Source organism: Apteryx rowi, unplaced genomic scaffold, assembly GCF_003343035.1.
Source record: "Apteryx rowi isolate R43461 unplaced genomic scaffold, aptRow1 scaffold_433, whole genome shotgun sequence".
Lineage (NCBI taxonomy): Eukaryota > Metazoa > Chordata > Aves > Apterygiformes > Apterygidae > Apteryx > Apteryx rowi.
This window is the reverse complement of record NW_020450687.1, coordinates 667,037-691,606: the sequence shown is the minus strand read 5'-3', so window position 1 is coordinate 691,606 and position 24,570 is coordinate 667,037. Positions and strand designations below refer to the sequence as shown.

Below are 24,570 nucleotides of genomic sequence, written 5' to 3'. Positions count from 1 at the left end.
GCAAGGCGACTCCCCAAATTCTGCCCCCCGAATCCCTCCCCCATCCCCTCTTTTCGTTGTCTGCTACGGAGAGACCCCGGTCCCCAAAGCAGAGCCACGGCGGGGCTGGTAAACCCGAGGCTTTATCGCGGCCGGCTTTCAGGTGTCATTTTTGGGTGCGCATTTTGGGCGTTTGGTTGTTTTTTGTTTTTTTTTCTGGGCGTACAACGAGAGGATGATTTTTTTTCCGTCCTGTCAATTGCCACTGAAACCATAAGGGAGAGATAACAGAGAAGAGAAAACTCTCAGAGTGACCTTTGAATCAATTTGAAAAACCTCATTTAACTGATAAGTCTTGAAAGGCCCAGAACTAATTTGAAAATACATCTATTAAAATCTCATTGCCGCTGCCTGAGAGCTGCTGGGAAGGGTGTGCGAGGCAGACTTCCTGGGGTCGGGGGAGCCGGGCGAGCAGGTTTAAGCCCCGGTCAACAAAGAGATTGCAGTGCTGCCTGCAAAATGATGGGGTTTAAAAAAGGAGAGAAAATAAGAATATTAAAAGAGAATCGGTCTTTCTTCCCCTGCTGATGGGGAAACGGGAGATTTACAGCATTTTCCTGCGATAACCAGGCACGGAGTCTGGGATTGCAGACAGAATATTGGATTTTTTTTTTTTCCTCCAGAAAACAAATCCAATATTTTCTCATTCTGCTCAGTTCCAGTTGCAGGGCAGGGGAGTCTGCGCCTCTCGGCGAGGGGAGCCGTTGCCTCCAGGAGGGGCTGGGGCTGGGGTCACAGCGGGGGGAGGCTCTGGGTGTGCAGCGATTCGAGGTATTTCTGCGYGGATTTCTCAATGACACGGAGCAAATGCCAAAATCGGGGACGAGACGCGGGTCTGCGGTTTGAACCGGCAGCGGGGAGCCGCCTCGACAGGCCTGGGGTGCTGCAGGTTTACAGGCTCAGCCTCCGCGCAGGTACCAGCCCTGCTGCATCGCAGCTCCGAGCGCAGAGGGTCTCATCCTGCCCGTGACGCCGCGGCGCACAGACAGCAGCCGAGCGACGGGCTGCAGGGAAGGAGCCGTCTGATCACCGAGGTCCCTCYGCCAGCCCCCATATCCAAGTGGGCACTGGCGGGAGCCACCTGGGAGAAATCCCATGGGCTGTGGGGAGCTACGGCACGGCCCGCAGGGGTCCAACGCTGCAAATCGCTGCAAGTCGCAGCTGGTTTGCGATTCCTGTTTGCTTTCTAACCAGCCGGGGAACAAAAAGGAGGCAGGGTAGGGATGGCTGAAGATAGGAGAAGACCAGAGGCAGGGCCCAGATTCCCTCTTTCCTGAGCTGGGAAAATCACAACCTTCCCCTTCCCTGCCACACACTACCGCATCTCCGCCAACAACCATGCAGCAACGTGTGTGTACATATTAACCGAAAATCCAATACAGAAACCTCCCTTGCACACGCGTCTCCCCACGGCAAGAGCGGTGGAGAGCACAAGTGCTGTGGTGGGTGGTCGTGCTGCTCGGCGCAGAGGCRAGGGGTGCTGCCACGGCACCGTGACGGGGCGGCGGACGAGCCGGGGGAGCAGAGCGGCGCGGAGGCGATAAGGGCCCGCCAGCGGCTGGACGCGGGGCAGGGACTGGGGACGGGAAACCAGGAAATGGAGAGTGAYGCCAGCTGTAAACCAAATGTCCGCGGAGCCTTTGCACGGCGTCAGCAAGGCTCGCGTCGGAACGGCGGTGGCCGATTTGGGAAACGAACAAAAAAATCCTCAAAAAATTTGAAAAACACCACCGGGCCTTGACTCAGAAGGGCTGGGATTTTCCAGATCCCAGGGGATTCAGAGAAACAACCTGCTGCCCCCCAGGCTTCAAGGCCTTTGGGGGTGCACTTAGGGCCACCTCTGCTTTTGGATGGGCTAGATTTCCCAGGGACAGGAATCACTGTCTCCCTGGCTATCTTCCAGCTTTAGCGCCTGAACTGAATATTTTAGACTAGGGGCAAGAGGTTTCTGCCTTGCTGCCTAAATCCCTGAGGCTTTTTGGAGAGGCTTGGGCACATGCCTGGGAACCTCACACCCTGGATCACTGAAGAAGGTTTTAGAAAGCTTTGATCCATCTGTACGCCCTCGGATCCATGCACACACAGCTCTGCCCCTGGCTGCCTTTTAGGAGCTGAGGTGCCGCAAGAAAAACACGTCCAGGTATCAGCTCAGCATCGAAGTGAGGATGCCTCTGCGCTTTAGATCAATCTGGGATCTGCCTTTGGCTGTTGCCTTATACCTGGCACAGCATCTAAAGGCAGCAGAGAGGGGTTGGGATCAGCCTCTGGTTTTGAACACTGGGGAAAAGGGGGAGGTTGGAGCAAAAAAAATCCTCATCCAGCCGGTCTGTCCGCAGCCAGAAGTAATCCTGGGTTGGTGCCGGGGAGACCTACTCACTGGGGTTGTGCGTGGGAACCGGCTGGGGTTCGTGGGGAAGGCATTGCGCCAGCAGCATTGATTCCTTGGTCCGGCGGGATGCTGACGGCCTCTGCGTCTTGGGGGCTCAGCGCTTTTCTGCAAGCAGGATTGATCCGACAGGCAATCCTTGAGCTATCTTGAGGCCACCATCAGTAATGCTTCTAGCCAGGCCTCAGTCCTTGATCTGAGGCCAGCCGTGGTGGGACATGACCAGCGAACGGGCGAAAGGTGTGAGCGACACACAAATATAACGGGGCGGCCAGATGCAGGACAGYAGTGTGCCGGGAGCACGTTTCAGCAGCCGAATTTATTAATGGCTCCGTGCAGGACTGTGGCCATTGAGTGGCAAGATTTGCTGATTAAACGGAAATTCAAAATCTCATTAATACCTCGAATGATATAGATCATCTCCAGCAAGATTTAAACCAAGGCGGCAGGGACTGACGGACAAAATGGATGACGGATCTTAAAACATTTGGGGTTGTTAAAAAATAGCAAAGCCAAAAGGCAACGCAGATTCTCGTGTGTTGAAAGGTGGGGACAGAACATTTTAAAAAGATGAGGCTCCCACTAAAACAAAGAACCAGTATTAAGAGCGAGAGACATTTACGCAGAAATGGTTAGGATTTCAAGAATGACATTACTATCTATGTCTTAACATATATATTCAGTTAGGGATACACACTATTGCTCTCTTAAGTGCTGGCGGCTTCTGCAGCTCAAGGCAGTCTGGAAATTATTTAAAGGGATCCAATGCAATCAGTAGCCCCAAAGATGCAGAGCCRGTGGGATGTATGGCATATGACGCTGCATGGTATAAAATCTGAGCACACTGTATAGAAACGTAGGTCTGGAGCTAGGCAGTGAGCTCAGGGCTAGGTGTTTCCAGGACTGAAAACAGTGTTTGTGGGTTATACGAATCTCAAAGCCTTTTCCAGTAGTGGGGAACCAGGGTCACCAAGACCCTATTTCTGAGACAGTGAAACTAAGGCATGGAGAAGGCAGYGCTTTGCTTCAGGCTGGTCGAGCGGCCGACGGAGGTGGGAGCATGTGCAGCTGCCCTCCATCCGGGTCAGCCCCAAAGGGTTAAACGCGAACGAGGCCGTGGGCTGACACAGCCGGGGCTGAGCAGAGCCGCTTTGTCCCCAGGCCCCCTCCTGCTGTGGGTACCAACTTTTGCCCCATCRCTTAGAGATCCGTGATCGCCTTTTCCTTCGCCTCGTTGTTCCTGGGGTTTAGCCTAAAAGCTCTGCCCAGCAGGACTTCGTCTCACCAACAAAACCGTGCCCTGGTTCCCCCCAGTATYGTTTCCGAACACCGGAGGACGTTGTGTTGCGGCATTTTGAGGTCAGGGCGGGGGGGCAATTGCTAACTTGCCTCTCTCYTGGGGAATCAGGGATGTCACCACCRCCTCCCTGCTTCGGGGCTGCTTTCTGAAGGACGGGATCGCAGGGCAGTGTATGCTCCACACGCTGCCAGTGCGACCTCCCCATCAGCAGAGCTCGACACACCGTCCTGACCGTGTTCTGTATTTCTGTGGTTGCTACTCTTGCTTTTCTGTTCACAAACCTGAGGCAAACACACATACATAGAAATCGCCAGATCTGAGTGCTCTAGCTCCCTTTCAGTGTCTAATTAACCTTGTCCGCTCCTTCCCGTGCCAAGCGCTGCCTTGGCAGGCTGAGGAGCCTGAAAAAAAAAAAAGGAGCCAGAAAATCCCAGTGCAAGAACCTGCCAGCAGCCAGGAAGGAAAAGCAGGAGCTTCTTGTTAGAGGAGGTTTGCTGGGACAAGCCGTCTTTTCCTCATTTGCAGCGCAGCGAGGAAAAGCCTGATGGATATCGCGACAAAACAGAGGCAAAAGCAAATTGCAGCCTGCTCTGCTGCTTATGGCACAGCCAGGGTTAAATTACGCTTCCCCCCCCCCCCCCATTGCAACTGCTGCTCCAAACACGGCTGAGCTTAAATCTAGGCAAGAGGAGGGAGCAAGAAGAAGATCAGGGCCTAGAAAAAGGGTGCTGTTTATCTGCTGTCCAGGTAGGAGGAGGATTGAGGTCTGATGTTGTCATTTATCCAGGGAACCCTAAATTTTGGGGGCACACAGGCTTGGCTTCCTCCCACCCGCCAGCACTGACGTGCTCGTGGGGCTTGGTTTTCGGTAGAGGTCCGCAGCACGCTGCCTGGACACCGATGCATCGGTTTTAGCTGCAGCCACGGATGAGCTCTGAGCTCCGGGGGGGSCATAAAACGCAAAGCAGCTGAGATAACCAAAGGGGCAATACGTTGCGCCAAAGCTGTCTTGAAAGGATGGAGAAGGCAGCGGTCGCCCCAAGGACCACGCGCAGTGTTGCCCGCGAGACGCTCCACTGACAGCAGCAGTGGGGAGCTCGGGCCGGGTTAGGAGGCTCGGGCAGCCGCAAAGCCGAGAGCCGTGGCCAGGCCGGGTGCCACCCTGTGCGGGGTCCCGGCCGCTGGGAAATTCCCCAAAGCGGAGCCGGCTTGTGTGCAAGGGTTGGGTGCTGTTTACAAAGGAATCAGGAGCTGGGGCAGACCCGGGGCAGCTCCATCTCCCTGCTGGATGCTTCCAAAGAAGTTAACCTGCACCAGGAGCTACTTCCCATGGAGAAATACTTTTTTCTCCCCATTCCTGGATGCTAATGCCCCCCTTAGTGGCAGCAGGGTTTTGCTTTCCTCCCCCCATAAGGGTTTTCGGGGCGTTCCCCAGTGAGAAGGACACTGCAGCAAGAAGTGCGTGGGGTCATTTTTACAATCCCACTATTGCAGGAGATGATGGTTTGGGGCTGCTCAGCCCCTCAGTGGTGACTGCAGCAGGAGAGTAAATCTTATGAAATATAAAAAAACGGATAAATCTCTGCCCAGCTTCATCTTTCCTCCCCACACCTGACCCCACACAAAGTGCCAGGACAGGGCTGGAGGGACAGCGGTTTTGATTTCGCCATAGAGAGACAGGGTGACCTTCCACAAATCCCTCCCATCTCACCCCGTGCCTCAGTTTCCCCACATGTAAGGTGGGAACGAAAGTGCTTACAGAGTATATTGAGAAACCCGTGCCGGGTTACTAAAGCCAATGAACTCCGTGACGCTTTGTAAAAGGCCAAATCTTTAAGCTGCAAGATTAGCTCCAAAGAACGATGCCCCTTTGTGGGAAGTCACGCTACCCTTGGCCGATAAAGAGCAGGTAATGAGCAAACTCTCTCCATTAGGGATAAAATTGCAAATGTATTCGGAGCTGCTGACGGGTGATGGTATCAGGGGCTGACAGAGATATCAACGTGTCTGCCTCTACAGCCAGCAAAGGCTGCTCCGATTACAGAGCTTTAAAGAGCATCGGAGACAACGGCGCTCGCTTGTCTGTCACAGGGCCGGGAAGCCCAGAAGAGAGTTGTAATGACCCCAGTGCCCCAGCACAAGCGTCCTGTCCACCCACGTGGCACTTGCAATTCATCCACAGATCTGTCCATAATCCTTATTTCTTACCCTCCTTTGAGGGTCCTGTGTCTGCCATGACCCAGGGTCCCCATAGATAAATAACGATCCTCAAGGACAGAGGGGAGAGTCTGGTCCAGCTCGGCTCCAATGTGTCCTTCCACAAAGTGATGGGATTGATGCTGCGGCAGTTCATGCTTCCAAAGTCCCTCTGGGATGGAGCGATCCCTTCCCCAGTCATCTCCCAAATTGCCAAGGGATGAAGAGGAAAAGGAACAGTGGGATGGTTGGCATTTTGTTGTGTTTCTTCTCACTCTTCTGCAAAAAAGGGGGGGGGGTTCAACACTTCAATAATAGGTCCCTGAAATAGATCCACAGACTGATCCCCTTCAGAGAACTTTAGTTCTTTTTTGGGGTCAAACTTCAGGCTTTCCATGACATTTATAATGTGGAAGGTTTCAGCGAGGTCTCACGTGGTCCCAAGGCTCCAGCTCTGCCCTTAGTGAAACCCTTGTGACTCCATTGATTTCAGCTTGGTTTTTGCTCCAAACACCTGCATTATCCTGACACAAAGATAAATGCATCAACTCTACAATCTTACTGGAAATCCAGGGAAATTTGTCTTTCCAAACCTGGAGAGAATGGTTGTCAAACCTTAATATTCTAGAGAGAGATCCTTTACGGTCTCATACCAGACCTCCCCATAAACCACACGCACACCTGCGTGCACAGGCGTACAAATGCCAGGACTGTTGCACAACGGCATCCAGAAGCAGGTCCAGGAGGAGATCTGGTTTGCATCAGAAAGGATCTGCTTTGTGGATTTGCTCCCATTTTTACCTATCACCCTCCTGTCTGCACCTACATGGTCCAAACTGCTCCCCGTCCTAGAGCAGATCCATCCTCATGTCCCAGTCCTGGATGGGGATCCCAGCTCTGCTGTCTCTCTCATGCCCAGAAGCAAAACGGGAGAGGACGGGCCTCTGCCTGCTAACCGGATTCTCTGGTTCAGGGGTTTGAAGTTTGATTTAAGGCATTTTGTTTGTTTTTTGGCGTGCGTCTGTGTTTAGGTGCTCGTTGTTTGTGGGTGCATCTGCATTAGAGCTGGTCAAAATTGTGGATGGCTCAGAAATGGGGCAAAAAATGCTGATTTGGCCAGGCAAAAAAAAATCGCAAATTTGTGCCCTTTGCACCTAACCAGGAAAAAAAAAAAAGAAATTGAAAAAAGTCACCCAAATCAGTGCTTGTATTTGAAACAAAGTTGATTTCCAAACTGCTTTCTTCTACCACAAATTTGACAACATCTCTCCAAAGCCGAAACAGCCTTTTCCACCCAAACCTGATTATTCCCAGCAATTCAGCTGGCTTAAATACATTTAAGAAAAAAAAAAAAAGATTATTTGCTTTTATTTTTGGAGCCGTCACGAAACGGGAGATGGGTCATTCTCGGGGGGTTAATCTGCATGTGTTCGACTCGGGAGGACGAGGGCTGTATTTGCACATACGGGGCTGGCTGGCTTTGTCCATCGGCCTTCCTGTGCGCGTGTGGTTGTGTGCGCCTGTGCGTGTGCGTGCGTGTGTAGCTGGTGGATCAGCTCACACGACAGGATGGCTGTTAGCATGCGTGTGTCCGTCGGTCTGTCCATACTGCAGGTTGTTCGGAGATGAAGGGAGATTTTAAAGAGGACGTTTTAGCCATGAGGTTAAGACCTGAGCTGGCTTAGCTGGGCCCTTTGCAGCATCGTGGCATTTTGTTCCTCAGGATGTAGTTGCTGGTTTTAAAAAAATAATAGCTAATTTTCTAAAGAGAAGGGATGGGATAAGAGGAAAAGCCTCCCTCGTTTGCAAGCCGGGGCAGGGCAGAGCGCGATACCCCAGCCAGCGCCGGCCCTGGCTCTGCTGGTGGCTGCAGTTCCGAGGTCGCAGGGAGGAGGAGTATCGGCCCTGTTTTTCACACTAGAAGATGCTGCTTAATCAATATAGGCAGAGCTGAGATCTTCAATCATGTGTTTTGCATTATAAGCACTGTCATATCTCCTGGAAAAGGGATCTCTGGAGGAACATTTTCTAAATCAGGGGCCTCAGACTCCCCCCCTCGCTCTCGTGTTCAAGGATTTTTCTAATAACATTTTATATGGGTTTTATACACTCTCTTTGATGGCATTTTAATTCCAGCTGGCTACTCTTACCTTTATGCTTTTGCTTCTTACACGCCAAAATCAAGCAATAGGTTGCTTTATATCTCAAATGAGAGACACCAACGGGCCGTGCTGGGAGCTGGCTGGTGGGAAGTGCTGGAGTCAGGGCCCAGGTCAGCAGCGTTGCTGGCTGGCACGTCAGGTACCCAAAAAGAATAAAACTGTCACTCAGTTTCTTCAGAGAAACATTACCCTTTATTATTTTATTTTATTTTATTTTATTTTATATTATATTATTTTATTTTTTCTATAAAAATGGGAGAAAAGGGACATGAAGGAAGATGGTGAATAAACACAGTGAAAGCAGAGAGAAAGTGCTTGTTGGCTGCTTTCAGCTGAGGCTTTTATATAGCTACAATACATAGCTGTGTGATTTCTTTTTTCTTCTCTTTTCTTCACTTCAATTRTCTTTTTTTTCCTTTTCCTTTTCCTTTTTTCCATTTTTTCCTTTTTTCCTTTTTCTTTTTCTCTTTGCTTCTATTCCTTTTCTATTTTATTTTATTTTATTTTATTTTTTCTTTTTCTTTTTCTTTTTCTTTTTCTTTTTCCTATTTCTAGCTCCAGCTCTATTTTTCTTCTCCTTTCTTTCTTGGAATATTTTGCTCAAAAGAGAATTATTTTTTTTTTACAGAACGAAATTAAATTTGACCACGGAAATAATTTCACTTGACAAAAAAATTGTTCGGGTACATTCACCGAGCCAGAAGTTTACGTTATTCACCCCCAGCTTCAGGTGGGGAAGGAATGGGGACAGCGGAGCTCAGACCGAGGGTATAATCCCAATCCGATGGGAATACCCAGGCGATAAGGCCGGTCTCTCCTGTGCTCCCACCTCGGCCCCGGCTCCTAGGGACACACAAGCCTGTCCAAAGAGAAATCCCCACTTCCAGGAGCCCCTTGCCTTTGCCTCCCTCCTCACAAACCTTACAGCAAGCTCCGCAGCCAGTCACGTAGTGATCAAACTGATGTGCCAGCAATATCCAACACGTAGTTAAAGCTACTCGTGGGAGTTTCAATAAAATCGACGGGGCAGAATCAATGGTCTGCACCAGCTCTTCCCTGCCCCCATCGAGCCCTCCCCGGCACACGCGGCACGAAGCCGGGAGGGGGCAGGAAAAATATCCAGGCCTGCGAAATGCAGGCTGTGGGAGGGGGGCCGGGCAGAGATCTGATTACAAATCTATCACATACTTCCCATGATTAATTGCTTCTTTACCAGAAGCAACAGCTCTGCATGGGGGTCATTTTTAAAGGTAACATTGGGTTGGAAGTTTTCTTTCGGTGCCGCGTTTGCGCCCGGACACAAGCGCGGGCAGGTGCAAAGACGCGTCCGCGGGCAAGGGAGCGGCTGGGAACATGGAGGCGAGCAGGAAATGGGAGCGGAGGTGCCGAGCAGGCAGCAGTGCAGGAGAGAAAGCGCTGCTGGCCGCGGCCGCTCCCGTCATGGGGAGCAAATCGCGGCCACCACCTGTGCATGCAGCACCGAGGCGTGATGCTGAGCTCTCCCAGACCGCTGTGCTCTTACTGAGCAAGATACAGCCATTTAAAAAGGTTTTCCCAGCCAAAGTTCCCCATTCCCCCTAAGGAAAGGTGGGAATCAGCTGTGTGAGCCCCTGCTTTGCCCTCCTTGGTGCAAAGGTTGCGTTCGCGTCCCACCCTGGGACCGCACGGGGATGTTGCGCTGGTCTCCATCTGGGAGGACACCTCCAGACTGGGGACCTCGGACACTGCGAGGGGCCCTGGGTGCCACGTTAGGATGGGAGGAGTCCGAGGTCGTGTTCGTAGGCGATCCGGGCTGCAGGCTGCAGTTGTGATAAACCCCCAGGACAAACATCGTGCCGGGGCAGGAAAGACTGGCCTGGACCTGGGGAAGGCAAAGGAAGTTGGAAGGAGGCACCATGGTAGATGAACACTGCTGAATCTCCTGGGGGCAGTGGGAGGAGTTACAGTCACCCCCTCATGAAGCCATCTCCCTTCCTCCCCAAGTACTTCTGATTTGGGGGGGCCTGTGGGTTTTGGGGGTTTTTTAAGGCATTTAAGAGAGCAAAAGCAAAAGACCTTTTCCTCAGGGTATTTTTCTCCCTTCGCAACTGGCTTTGAAAAGGGCAGAAAGCAAAAACCTATGTGGGAACAGAGGGCAGTTTGGATGGAGAAGAGTGATACTGGGCTCCGTTCTGGCTGGTTGCTCCTCTCCATGGCTGGAGATGCAGTTTTTTGGTAGTTCTCATGCAACCCCATCATATGAACGGCCCCTCTCAAACTGCCTGCAAGATGCACGGGACGCCAAGACCACAAACTGGCCACCCCCATTGGCACACCACCGCCTGGCAGGACAGCTGGTCCCATTTGCACGAGGCAGGGAGAAGGATCTGCCCTCCAAAACGCTAACCAAGCCTGGCTGGTTTGTGACCACAGGTCAATGCTGAACCACAGCTAATTGTGATTGCTTTTGTAGCTGGAGGCTCCAGGCCAGCTCAGAGAGCCCATCACGGGAGCAAAGGCGACAACGGGCATTTTGTGGCTGAACTCCAAGCTGGGGAATTGCTTGAAGCTCATTCAAAAAGCAGGAAGGAGATTTCTCTTTGCTTCTCACCTGAAAGTCTCCCAAACGTTGCTCTGTGTGGTCAGACAGTCCTTTCCTCCCACACCAGTGGGGACTGCATGTAACTGGCTGCAGAAGTCCTTCCTCAATGCTCAGGGCAACATTTAATCTGCCCAAATGAGACTCAGACTCTGGATTCAAGCCCAGTGGGCAGGAAATAAGGACCGAGCCATTTCCCGGCCGGCACAGAGCTCGCAGGGAAAAGAGCCAACAGAAACCCACCCGCTTCAATAGGCAAAACCGCTTCCAACATGGGGAGCTTCTGGCAGGATTGCAAAGCTAGCCAGGGCTGGGCTAACTCTGCTTCCACCAAAGTCAATGGTGAAACTCTGCTCTCACTAAATCAGGGTAAAACTCGTGTTAACCTGAAAGGAATAGTGAAGCGACTGTGCATGCTGAATTGGCACAAGACCACCCCGAGTAAAATATTGCCCCATTTCAGTCAAGGCATCACCTGGATTTCACTTTCCAGCTTTAACGTACAGCACACTCAGATGAAGGCTGTTATTCGGGGGATGGATTTTTTTCTGGGTTGGGTGGAATGGGGGGGGGGGGGTCTCGTTCCCTGCAAAGTGTGTCCCTGCCTTCACTGCTCCTTGGAGGCGCTCCGCTCAAATTAAAACATCATCCATTACAACACCAGCACCGTGTAATCCCTCGCAGATCAGCGCAATTACTCTTTGAAATATCTTGGGAGCTGAACTAATAACGTCGAAACGGCGCATTAAGAGTCACTAGCTTAGAGCTCGCCTCACCTGCAGCAGCTCTCGGCAAACTTGTCCTGCCCTCCGAGCGAGAGGGGGCATCTCCCCAGAGCTTCGTTTTCAGGCAAAACGCACACGTTTTTCCGAGCAAGGGGGCAGAGACATGTTCATCATCCTGAGGACTCGGCCCAGAGCAACACTGAGCTGTTCCCCTCCCTCCTGCCCGAACTGTGGCGTTAACAGCGGCGGCCTCAAAGCACACAAGGGAAAAACAGGGCTCGAAAATGATGCCCTGGCCGAGGAGGGCCGATTCGCGAGAGCCCCCGCTCGCTCGGCCTGCGGTGGGTTGGCACCGAGGCTCTGGGCTTCCCGTCCGCCAGCGCCGCCCGGCCCCAGGAGGGCCCCCGCGGGGCTCTGCTCGCTGCCTGCTGATTTTTCGTGCTGTTCCATCAATCACAAGGGATTATTTCGCACCCCGTGTGTACATGTGCACGGGGACCGGGGTTAGCAGCTCAGACCGCGCTCCCCGGGGGTAAACCCCGGTGAGGGGGGGATTCAGCATGGGGTGCTTCTTTGGGGTCCAGTCGCACGCGGGTCCGTGGGGCGGCTCCCTGTCAGGGTCAGGGCCCCGATCACCCCGCGGAGCTGTGTGGACAGCGGCCTTGCTGCGCTGACTGCCCACGGGCACTGGGTCCCCACCACGGCCACCGCGGGCCGGGGCGGCACCCGGGGTGGCGTGTGGGGTGGCGATGGTGCGTGGGGTGGTGTGTGGGGAGGTGGCAGTGTGTGGGGTGGTGTGAGGTGAAGCGATGGCGTGTGGGATGGCAACAGGATGGCGTGAGGGGAGGTGATGGTGTGCTGTGGGGATGGTGAGCCGTGAAGGGAGGTGATGGTGTGTGGGGCAGCCATGGGGCAGTGTGTGGGGCAGCCCTCAGTGCGGCTCCGCCCTGAAGTGCCGAGAGGGGCCATTCCCCTGGCTCTCGGGGGGGGTGCAATGATCCCCCCCCCCGGGGAAGCAGGTGGACTCGCCCACCCCATTGCCTTGCCTTGCGCTGAGTGTGTGTGTGTGGGGGGGGGTGAGCTGGAACGTTCCATTCCCCCCTCGGCAGGAGGGAGGCGCTGGAACGTGCCATTCCTTGCAGTGAGTAGGGGAGCAGCAGGGGCCTCCCACCTCCTCTGCAAGGGCGGCCCCGGATGCGCCTCACCCCTCTCCGCCGCGGGGAGGCGCCTGCGGGGCGAGGGGCAGGGCCGGGTGCCCGGACTGTGCCACTGCAGCTCTGGCCGCGGGGGGGGGCCGCCATGAATGCTCCCCTCCATCCGCGGGGGGGCGCCAGCGGGGCGGGGACGGCCCATCCCGTCGGCCGCGGGGGGGGGCGGAACAATCCATTCCCTGCCGTGCGGGGGGGGCACGCGGACGATACCATTCCTCCAAGATGGCTGCCGGGCGGCAGGGTGGGGGCACCCCCAGGCCTCCCCAGGGAAATGGCCGCCACGGGCCAGCCGTGCTGCGAAGGCCCCCTGCGCTGTGGCCTCCGCGCTCCTCCCCGGCCCTGCCGCCCTCGTGTGCCACCCCAGAGGCTTCAGCCCCTGCTCCCCATCCCGGGCTGCTGAGCGGGCGGCCGGATCCTGCTGTGGGCACCCAGGGACACATCCTCGGCGTGTTACCTTGCGGTGACCCACTTGGGCACTTGCCACCGCGCTGGCAGCTGCCGCACGGCACGACCGGCCTTTTGTCGGGTATAAATAACCGAGCGGAATTTCATTACGCTCAGAGCCGGGCTGCTCCAGCCTTCGAGGTCTCAGAGGGGGCTCAAAATCCCATTCGGAGAGCCGGGGGCCGGACGCTTCCTTCTCAGAGCAGGGCTGACCTGCGGGAGATGCTCAGCAGGGACCGTAGCGGCGCGGTGAGACGGGGTCTGGACCCCTTCTGGTCTTGCTGAGCTGCACTTCATGCGATCGGACCCTCCTGCCTGGTTTCTGAGGGCCCCAAACCCTGGCAAAGCAAAACCGCTTAAATGCCCGAGCCAAGAGGATTACAGGTTTTCCTGTTGTTTTACAGCACCGCAGTGCAAGAAAGCCAGCAGCCATTTGAGAATTGACTCAGCCAAACCCTAAGGGAGCTTCCCATCTTACACCCGATAAATCCACCTGAGACCAGATCTAATCAGGAAACACGGAAAACCATCTCTTTTTTTCCCACTGTTTTTCCCCTCTCTCCTCTCAAGCAAATGTTCCTTGGCTGATAACTGCTCTGGGCCCTCTCTGGATGCCTGCTCTCCACTGAGAGCAGCTCAGGAGGAACGTGCACTTTGATGAAATATGCTTCATTGATTCCTGAATTTGTTTATTGTTCCCACTCTAAGAGCCAGATCTTGGAGCCGCTGAAGGCAGCGGGAGTTTGGCAGGAGGAGCCCGATGGGAACAGACTGATGATGTGAACAAGGGTGTTGATAGTCACTTAGCAGTAGCCCCTGTTGATGCCAAAAGGAGATCCTTGCTGCTCCTTTTCTGTACTGCAGACCCACGGCACGAAGGAGCAAGCACAACAGCCTGACTGGGCTAGATTTCCCTGGCTCTTCTCCATCGTGGCCCCAAGCACAGCCTCATGCATCACCTGCCACAGCCCTTGCTCTGCAGAGGAGCCCACAGGAATGCTTGGGTTTGGGGCCTGTACCTCCCCCCCCCGGGGTCCTTGGTGCAGGGTCTGGGCACCCCCTACCCCGTCACAGAGGCCAGGAGCCCCCAGATGGTGAGCCAAGGCTGCCGTCGTCCAGATGGATCTGGTGGGTGGAAGAGAAGCTGCATCCTGGCATAGCTCACGGCCTGGCACGGGGTGGGAGGAGGTAGGATGCGTTTCAGACCTGGCATGATGGACAAGAGGAGCTGACCAACAGCCCTGTTTGATGCAGCCCAATGCTGGGACCCTGGGCAAGAGGGTCCAGCTCTAGCCAAGGACACCATCATTTACTTTAGTGCCTTAAGTCAGCTTGTGCCTCCCCATCCTCTGCAGGACCTGCAGCTCACCTGCTGCCAACAGCCCCAAGGAGATGTCCTTGCTGAGCATGAACAAGCTCAGCTGCAGGTGCAGATGGCCACAGCCCGATGGAGATGCAACCTTTCCTTCCAAGCCTATGTCACAGTGCAGTGTATTTTTGATGCCCACTCTGGACCCCATGCTCACAGAGGGGACGGGGGACATGGCAGTGGATTGCCGATGCCCTGCCTTGCTTCCCCACGCTGTCGCTGGCAGTTCTTGGCTACCGCTGGCCAGGAGACACAGCGGAAACTGGCTGCCAACAGAAAATGCCATTTGTGAGGAAGAGAAACACTCTGGAAAAGGATGTCACTTGCCCCAAATTCCTGGGAGGGAAACTCCAAGGGTGAAACCTCCTTGTCCAGCATTATTTGCTCCTCCGTGACATTACAGCCTAAAGGCAAAAATCAAATGCCAAACTCTCTCCCCCCCCACCAAACTCTGCAACCAGGGCTTGTGTGCACCGAAGCTGAGCACAAACCGGTGTCACCATCTCCAAGGGAAACCTCTTTCAAGGGTTCATGGGTTTCCAGCCATTTCCCCACAGCCTTTCCCTGGGGCCTCCCTTGCTCCTGGGAGGCGACGACCTTCCCCTGCCGCTTGCCCCGTGCATCTCTGCGGTCCCTCCCGGTGCCGCCAGCCACAACCTGCTGCACTGCCTGACTCCAGCACTTCATTAGCACCAATTTGCTCTCATCACACTAAGTGGCAATGACTAGGGAGAAGAGKAAGGAGAAGAGCTCAGCCAGCAGAGGACTCCCAAGGCACCTGTGCCCAGCCCTGCCTCACACCAGGCATCTGGTCCAGTCCTGGGCCCCAGCACTGAGCAACTCATGACTGCAGTGGTCTTCACTGAGATCCACTCTCTGGGTGCCTGGTGCTGTACTATAAGAGGCAGCTGATCCCTGTCCAAAGGGCCTGGAAAGGGAGGAAACAAAAAGGGGACAACAGGACAGGCGACTTTGCCGTGGAGTAGGGGGATGGCAGAGCCAGGGGTTGAGGCCCACTTGGTCCTGGGGAGAGCTGAGCAGGGGAACTAGATCTCCCTTTACAAAAGTCTCCGGGCTGTGCTCCAAAACAGAGTGAAAATCAAACCTTTGCACAAAGGAAGCACTTTTACCAGCAAAACCAGGTTTTCAAGTCAACTGAAACCATTTCTTCCTGTGTCCGGAAGATGCAGTCGGCTCAACCCCAGGCTGTCTCTGGCAGTGCTGATAGCAGATACCCAGAAAGAACAAATATAAAAACAGGGTGAACATGGAGAGATGGTGCCAAGCACACCTGCACGTGTCAGAGGACAGAGAAACTCACCGGCTTCAGCATCAGAAAAGCTGAAAATGTCACGCCATTAAAAACATGTAAAGCTTGAAAAGTCCAAGAAGGTCAGAGTGAGGCATTGCAGCAGGGCTGGCATCGTTGCTTTGCTTTGCTTTGCTTTGGTTGGATCTCGACGGAGCTGCATGTTCAGGTGCAACGTGGCTCCGCTGGTTTCCTCCAACCTCTTCCGGTCTCAGCCAAACCCTGTCCCTGTTCTCTCGGCAGGGGACAGCCGTGCGTTATCCAAGCGGATGGCTGAGGACTTGCTCTTTCACTTCCAAACCCTTCTTTCTGCCTGCCAGCCTGCACTGCTTTGGTAGCCTCTGCGCTTGGGAAGGTGGCAAATGGGGCCAGGGCCGGATGGTGCAGATGGCTGGTGGTGCCTTGCAGTCCCGTACAGGTCGATCAGAGCCGGTCGCTGGAACAAGTCACCAAAGCCACTTGCAAGGGAAGGGAAATGCACCCAACGACGCACGCACGAGCGCTTAGTCTCATCTCATCTCCTAATTTGCAGCATTCAGAGAAAGATTTAATTTGCTGTGCTCAAGAAAGTGGCTTGCCCTGCAGCATGCTGGCTGCATACCAATGACTGTGGGTTCTCCCTGGGATCAGGACTCATCCTCCGGCATCTCCCAGGGAAACCTGCACATCGCCGCAGGGACACGCTCAGGGCCTGGGAGCCCCTGGCCTCAGCAGAGGCCACRCACAGACCTTGCTCTGCAGTGGGAGCAGAGCTCCAGCCCTCGGTGCTTTTCTTCCAACCACAGGGCTGCCCCGTGTCCCAAGGGCTCACGTGCTGCAGGTGCTGGCTCTGCCGTGGCTGGAGGACCCTGAGGCGTGCTGAGCTTGTCAAACCTCACTGCTTTTTGAGACTGGTTCTACACCGACAGAAGCACATTTGTGCTATATCACAGCCCGGTGACCGGTTTCATCACTAGCAGGAGAGATCTTACATTTCCCGAACGTTTTGTGCCCAACATAACGACTTATCCAAGTATAGACAACATGTCCAACACATTCCAGATCTGACACCCAGGGAGCAGAGCCCAGCCATGCCGCTCTGAGCCAGCAGGGTCCATGAGGGTGTAGCTCTGTAGACATGATGCAGTTCCTAAAAGCAGCTCTCTTGGCTCTGGATGGCCTGTGGGTTTCCAGATTAGAGTGTGGCAATTTTCGTTCAGCGTGGTTCAAAGGTGTCGGGTGCTGTAGGACTCCCAGGAGCTTTTAAAAATGTCCTGCTCTCTTGAAGTCTGCATGGCTGCAGGGCTGTAGCGTTGCAAGGTGGTGGCAGAGGATGGGCAGCACGAAGGATGCTCCCCGCTCTGAGTGGGGACGTGAAACAGTACAACTGTGCATGTGCAAGAGATGGGCTTGCACCCTCCTCACCCATCCACCCAGGACCTTAGGGAAACCTCGTGCAGGGGCACTAGGCAGCACTGCCCAGGAGGAGGGGAGCGAGGGCTCTGCGCACCCGCTGCGCTGGGTCACGGCACGGCGCTGCCTTTCTGTCCTCCTGGCAGTGAGAAAACTTTTGGCAAGAGTGGGTGTCTGGCAGCGTGCAGGCGTGGGCTGAGCAGTGACGGCCACCACCGTGGGCATCCTCCTCTGGTGGAAACGGCCTTAGCGCCAGCTGAGTGACCCAGGCTGTGCCTGGGGCTGCTTGAGATCTGCTTTTGCTTGAAATTCTTTGACTTCTGTTGAAATCAGCAGTGTCGGTTTTCATGGTGGTTTTAATTATTTTAAGAGGAAAACAAGTGAAATGAAAAGCATCCCAAACTGTTCTTTTTCGTGACAAAAAAAGCCTTTACGAGTGGTATTATTCCCTCCCATGGGGCTTTTATTTGTAAATATTGGGGGGATGATTTTCCCTAGTTTTTTTTCATGCTATGGGGGAGTTTTTGAGCCTGCAAAGATTTGTTTTTCCACCACCTCCTGTTGCCTTCTGCTTTTGCTCCTGAGATGCTCTGTTCAGTACAAAACTCAGTACAGAGATTTGGATAAGTATTGCAGGTGGCCAGGATTGAAACCTGCTGTTTTCTAGGTTATCGGTTGTGATCTGAAACCCCGCTCACAGCAAACGCCTGTGCCTTCACTGAGGCAGACTGAAGAGYTGTGTGGTTAACACTACGTCCCCTTTGCCTATCTGTTCATTAGTTTTTGCAATCAAGTGGAGTTTYGGCAAGAAAGGCAAAAATTAAGTTGTTTGCTGGTTCTTGAGCACTTTTCCTTCCCACATCATTGTTTGTTGCTCACTCACCCATCAGCATTGAATCTCCCCAGCTAGACACAAATTGGCTCAGACTCAAAACCTGCTCTGCCATGGGAGGTGCTGGGTTATTCCCGGTTTGCTCAGAGCTGCAGCCCCCRAAACCTTCCAAAATGCTCTGGGCAGAGTCTGAAAAAATAACACCTATTGCCCAGCCCTACTGCCAAACRCTCCCCCTCTCTGCAAAAGAGATTGGGTTTGCTCTGCCCCTTCAAGGAGAGGGGGAAACTGAGGCCAAAGGAAGTGCCCCAGGGGCTGGACCCATCTCAAAGGCAGCAGTCCAGGGTGGAGAGATGCCAGCTTCACTCAGTGCCAGTTCCCACCTGGTGCCCACCAGGGAAACAAGCCTGTCTTGCCTCTGCGCCAAGGAAACCTGTCCCAGCCCGATCGACCGCCTTCAGATAACCCCTCTCCATCCCTCCCTCCACCTCCCTTTGAGCCCCTAAATGCTCCACTGTCCCCCTCACACTGCTACAAGCCAATTTGACAGGGAGAAAAAGAGAAAAGCTGGTGGCTTTTTTTCCTAACCTCGCTTACAGCCAGCATGCTGGCTCTGAAAGGCCCTGGCTGTCTTTTGTGATTTCAGCAAATCACCAGCACTTAAGCAAAGTGGGCAGAAAATTACAGGTTGTATTGCAACTGAATGGAGAGGGAGAGCACGCTGGGGCTGAGAAAACAGAGGTTTGCGGGTATAATAGAGAAACCACTGTCTGGCAGGCTGCGGAAGCCTGCAAAGCCATCAGGTATTAGTTAAATGCTTCGCGGAGTTCACACTGCGAGGCATAATCGCAGCTTCTGAACAGCAGCCACTTGATTGTCTCTATTATGTCCCTTTAGAAATGATTTGGGAGATATTTTGCTTTGAGCTGTCAAGGTTAAGTCAAGGAAAACGCTCTCCCTCTGACATAAGTCTCCAGGGAGTTAGAAACCCTGAGCAGAAGCTCCTCTGGGGGAAGCGGGTGGCATGCCTTTGCTTTCAGAGGTCTTCCTCACGGTTTGCCTTCTAAGGTCCTTCCTCTGGCTTTGCTCCCTGAGGTTTATCTGCAGCCGGATCAGCTATCTTGGTGATAAAGACACGCTAGGACTGTGCCTGGTGTCCAGAAGAGATGGGGTCTACACAACTGCCCTGTGCAAATGTGCACCTGCTRTTCCTTCTTTGTAACTTCTGCACTTGTTGGCCAATTGCAGCCAAACCTGGCTGAGCTGTTGAGGTCTCAGAAGTACACATTTTGTGAAAGGGGCTAGGGAGAGGAGGAGAGAGGAGAGAGACACCCATAGTGGAGATGTGTGAGCTCAAGCCCTTATTAGACATCAGAGCATCCACACAGTCTATGCCCTGTGGCTATGGAGAACACCAGTTCTTCTCCCCTAGCCTTGGTCCAGGTACCATCAGGGTCCCGTCTGCCCCAGGAGAGCCAGGGAGCAGGACAAGTCAGGGAATAAATCCTGTACTTTAGGTGTTAGCTGGGGAAATAACTCAGGGGAAGGGGTGGAAGCACCCCCAAAGCGTGTCCCTGTCCCCATGGAGTGGGGACAGGCCCAGAGAGCCCCAGAGAGAGGTGGGCGAAGAACAGCATCAGGCGAAGGATGAGTCGTTCAGAGTTTGGGCCTTGGTAAAGGGATTTTGAAGCACAAAGAAAAACCTCCCCTATGGCAGCCTGGGTGGGAGTCGAAGCTGTGCCCCTGGCCGTCTCCTGTTGCAGCACTTTTGSGGACTCCTCGATGGCCCCGGCCGGGTCCAGCAGGTGACACCGCCCTGGGAAAGCAACGGCCAGGGGATGAGGAAAAGGAAAAAGAGCCTCCGCCGGGGAGGGTTGATGGCCGCTGTAAATAGATCTGACTAGCATCACTATTGATTTCTGTTGTGCGGAGCTGTAATTAGATTGAACTGGGGAGAGGGGTGTTGGGCTGTGTCAGCAGAAAAATAAATTAATAAATAAACAAATGAGCGCAGGAAACGCAGGACCCGTCTGCCTCCGGCGTCACTGCCCTTGGCTCCATGCCACCGGCCAAAAATAAGCAGGAGGTTGTGCAGGGTGCCGTGCAGGGTGTCACAGTCCCCTCCCACTGGGCCATGTGCTGCCCGGCTCTGTGCACCCCATCCCTTTGGAGAGAGGATGCTGTGGGAACYCTTATGGCCCTTTTCTCCCAGATGGACCCGTTCGTCTGCAGAACCCTGTGTCCTGTCCCAAAAATCACATCCTAACCAAGCAGATCAAACTGGAGGAAAACCCAGACCCCTCAACCTAGAGTCCTACTGCCACTCTGCTACATCCCTGCTCTAGCAGCGAGGCAGGTAGCCCTCCTCATCCCAAACCTCCCTTTTAAGATCATCTCTGTCTAAGCAATGCTTGGTGCTCATATTAATGCTGGGTCACAGTTTTACCAACACCATGACTGTTAGCTTTTGCCTCRGAGCTGTCAGTTACTAATGGGCGGCTGGTTAGTAATAATTACTCCTAATAATTGAATGGGGAAAAAAATATGGGTTTGAAAACTTGAAATGTTGGGTCACAGGTTGGCTACCTGATACTGCTGGTGGGACCAGGTGCTGATACATGGGAGTGAAGGAGGGCAGCCTGGATCCTGGTGTCTTTACTATGGTTATAACCGCGTTAGCACATGCTGCAAAGGATGCCTGCACTGACACACATCACCTGACATTTCTCATGGGGGTATATATGTATATGTATGTATTTACACACATATATATACATACATACACACAGTTTTATGTGCATGGTGTATATAAGGTGTAGAGATATATAGATGGTTTCTATGGGATCCTCTGGGGGGTCCCAAGCAGGTCACCTGCAGACTGAGCTGGGACTGTGCTCCTCTGTGCTGCAGGAGATGGGGCAGGGATGGCAGGAGGTGCCTCTGCTGATGCCGTGGGGCAGCCGGTCCCCAGTGCAGAGCCAACACTGGGTCCAGCACATGCTGCCCCCGGGTGCAGGGACTTGCCCCATGCCACGAGTGGACCTCTTGCATCTCTGACTAGATGACTAGAGGAAAATGGGGTGTCTACCTTAAACTAGGCACTCACTTTTAGACTGTTAGAGGTAGGAAAGATGTGTCTCCCCCTCCCTAAATTAACCTAGAGCTGGGCCAACATGTTCCTGGGCCATACAAGGGGAGCCAGGCTGGCTGGAGAGGGATTGCAGGCTTTGCAGGGCTTGCAGCTCCCCACCTGCCTGTCTGGAGCACTGTGGCCCTGCTGTGCTCGCAGGATGGGTGCAAGGTGCCCACCGGCGGCACAAGGTCCCGCCAGCAACATTGGCATGGGGACGGACTGAGCATGCCGGGTGGACACCAGGAAGGGGTGTGAGGGTGGTCGAGGGGTTCATCAGGGTGAATACATGCTGCTCTGAATGTGCACATCACGGTGGGGAGGGACTTCTTCTGCTTGTTGGTTGGGTTTTGGGGGTGTTTTGGGGGGGTTCTATTAATTCATGTCTGGAAAAAAGTCAAATTTTCTATAAAGGCTTTTTTTGTTTGTTCTTTTTGCAAGCATCTGATGGTCATAGGGTAGGTTTCCACTAAACCATTCTCTGCTGGCTGTTTGAGTAAGGTACCCCTGGGACAGGCTCCCCCAGCACCACCAGGGCTGAAACTGTCCCTTGTCCCTTAGGATGATGGTTTCCAACCTCTGAACTCAGGGCCTTTTGCAAAACCTGTGGGGGGAGGAAGGGGAGGGGAGGGGAGGGAAGGATTTCCTCTAAYCCTCTTTACCAGGGATAACTGATTTGGATTTAATGTATTTGGTCATGCCAATCCTGCTGTCTCCTATCCCCTGCCCCCTGTGCTGAGCCAAGCGGGAACAGAGCCAATGACTCCTGCAGCCCACACGGGAACGGGGCCAGGACAGTGCCCAGCAGCYGGGGAAAAAGGGTTAAATTTGTTGGATGAATTACCTGTCAAAAATGCTGCACTGAGCTCTAGTTCTCTCCAGCTTTGGGTGGAAGTGGTGGATATCATCCTTCGCTGTTAGTTCAAGGTGGCTATGGTGTAAAGAGGAACGGTAGTGCAGGAGAGCTTAAGAAAAAATGAAGAAAACACCTTGTTTTTTTCTCTAATTAGGAATAAGTGATTTGCACTTTAAACACAGTCCCCTTACTCCTCCTCTTCCAGATTCAGAATAGACTATATGGCTGCCTGGTCTTTTGCTGAGCCTGGAAATAGGAGGTGTGTTTGTATAGCAGGAAGGGTAGTTAGCCAGAAGGGAACAACCAGCCCATGGACCCAAGCAGCCATCCCATCACTGCGGCAGCGGCTTTCAGCCTCGACCTCTGGGTTCTTGGAGGGCTGCGCACCAGCTGTAAGAGATCCCTGGAAATGCCTGAGAGAAGCAAGTTGACATCTGTCATCTGGCAACCTCTGGAGAGTGAATGTCTCAAAGGACCTGCTCCCTCGCTGCAAAATTCTTCGGAAGATCCAAACCTAAAACCCTAAAGGGTTGAAAACCGTCACACTGTTCACAGCAAGAGTGGGGATCTCATCAGAAAGGTTTTAGACCACAATTTCCTGGCTGGTTTTTCTAAGCTCCCTGGAGGAAATGGTGTGTCCCCAGCCTTGGAGGGCTGGATCTGTGCCCTGCCCTGTTGATGGGCGCCTCATGCTCCAGCAGTATCTGCATGTATCCAGCCAAGTCCTGACCCAGACAAGGCCCTGAGCACCCTGATCTCACCTTGAAGTTCAATATAGCTTCGAGGTTGGCCCTGCTTCAAGTAGGTGCTAGATCAGTAACCTCCATGAACCTCACTTATTCTATGAGTCTATAACTTTCTAGGAAAATATTGTAGAATAGACCCCTGTTCTCACCACTTCAACCAACAAAGTGCTTGATATTCCTGTAATTAAAATTCATATATTTACCAAAATCTGTATAGCCACATCCTTCCATTCCTTGCACACAGCATGGAAAGGTCACAGGGGCTTTCCTGGTTCCCTGCACCTGATTTCCATTTGCTGCTCAAGGCAGACAGTACCTCTGTCCTGACCTACTGCTCAAGCTAAATCAGTAGGGAAGATTTTAATTAGATACTGCTTCAACCTGACACATGTGCCAAAGGATACGGTAGCAAAGGCACATAGGGAAACCTGAATTTCCTGGAGTTTCAGACCACTGAGACTGTTCTTCAGCCTCGGGAGACAGGAAAACCCCTTTCCAGACCAGGCTGAAACAAGGACGCTCGTTCCATTCTTTCTGCCATGAGATGTGTTGGCTGCAGACCAGATTTCTCGTACCATCCTCAGCTGTTCCCTGCTGGTTTGGAGCTGGCAGCTGGATGCAATGGCCAAGAGACACTAGTTCCCCGAGTCCTCCGGCAAGATCAGCAGAGACAAGGAAGAGGCAATGGAGCCTGCGCCAGAGTGCGAGTGAGGGAGGGAGGCTGATGGATGACCCCCAGGATTTTGGAACAGGGCAGGTCCCAGTAGCCAGGCATAAGCAGGGGCAGGCCAGGAGTTTCATCTACCCCTAGTGCCAGGGTCAGTAGGAGATGCTGAGATTTCAGCTTTTCCCAGCCATCTGAAGWGTTGCTTGCATTCCTGGGTTTCACCCGGGCTTTTCTCAGACTGATGTTGAAAGGGGCTGTTGTCCCATCTCAGCAGAAGCCCAAGAGGCAAAGGGAGGAAGAGGAGGGAGGTAGCCAAGGGAGAGGTGGGCAAAAAGCCAGCAGCTTTACTAGAGGGAAGGGCCTGGTTTTGGGAGGCAGCCAGGCAACCTACAAGCAGGCCAGGTTGGTCAGCACCAGTTAATGGCCCTGTTCTCTCTTTTGAACATCTAGCTTGCAAACGCAAAGAGCAAGAGCAGCAGAAAGACAGGAGCCTGCAGCCCAAGAAGCAGCGGCTGGTCTTCACAGACCTGCAGCGCCGCACCCTGATCGCCATCTTCAAGGAGAACAAGCGCCCATCCAAAGAGATGCAGATGACCATCTCACAGCAACTGGGCTTGGAGCTCAACACCGTCAGCAACTTCTTCATGAATGCCCGCCGGCGGTGTATGAACCGCTGGCAGGAGGAGCCAGGCACCAACCCCGGAGTCCCTTCTTCTTCTACAAGCACTTTCTCCAAAGCATGATGTCCCCCAGCCCTCCCTGCCCTTTCCCGGACGTCCTCCTCATGACAAAGCCAACCCCAGACTCACATGCATACCCCAGCGGCCGAGCCGAATGGGGTGGGTGCTCTTGGGCGCTGCGAGTCCGTCAGCCTCCCAAACCCTCAGTCGCGTCCTGCTGCCATATCCTCCAAGCTCATGGAGGAGGAGAAGGGTTTGCAACTGGGTTGGTTCCTCTCCTCCAGGAGGGCTGGGAGGAAACCCCCAGTGGAGCGAGGACGACATGGAGGGAGGGAGAGGGCAAGGTGCTGTTTTTGAAGCATCCCTGCCACAAAACCTTGTCTTCACCCATCTGCCAGGGTCCAGCCCTCAAGGAGAGGGGCACCTTCTCTCCTCTGGTCCCCCCCAACCTCAAGGTGTCCACCGGGGCTACCCATGGTGGAGGGGTAAAGGTGGTTGAGATACAAGRGGTGGAGCCACGGGACCAGGCACTGGCACAACCCCAACAA

The 24,570-nt window shown here is 53.7% G+C and overlaps 1 protein-coding gene across 1 annotated transcript in view; it reads left to right on the top strand.

Annotated features, from left to right (window-relative positions):
- Positions 1-24,085, top strand: part of LOC112971274 (hepatocyte nuclear factor 6-like) — a 32,383-nt gene extending 8,298 nt beyond the window's left edge. The window contains exon 2 of the mRNA XM_026076507.1: positions 23,793-24,085. Within this exon, the coding sequence (XP_025932292.1) occupies positions 23,793-24,085 (293 nt within the window). The remainder of the gene's footprint in view (positions 1-23,792) is intronic.
- Positions 24,086-24,570: the final 485 nt, after the last annotated feature.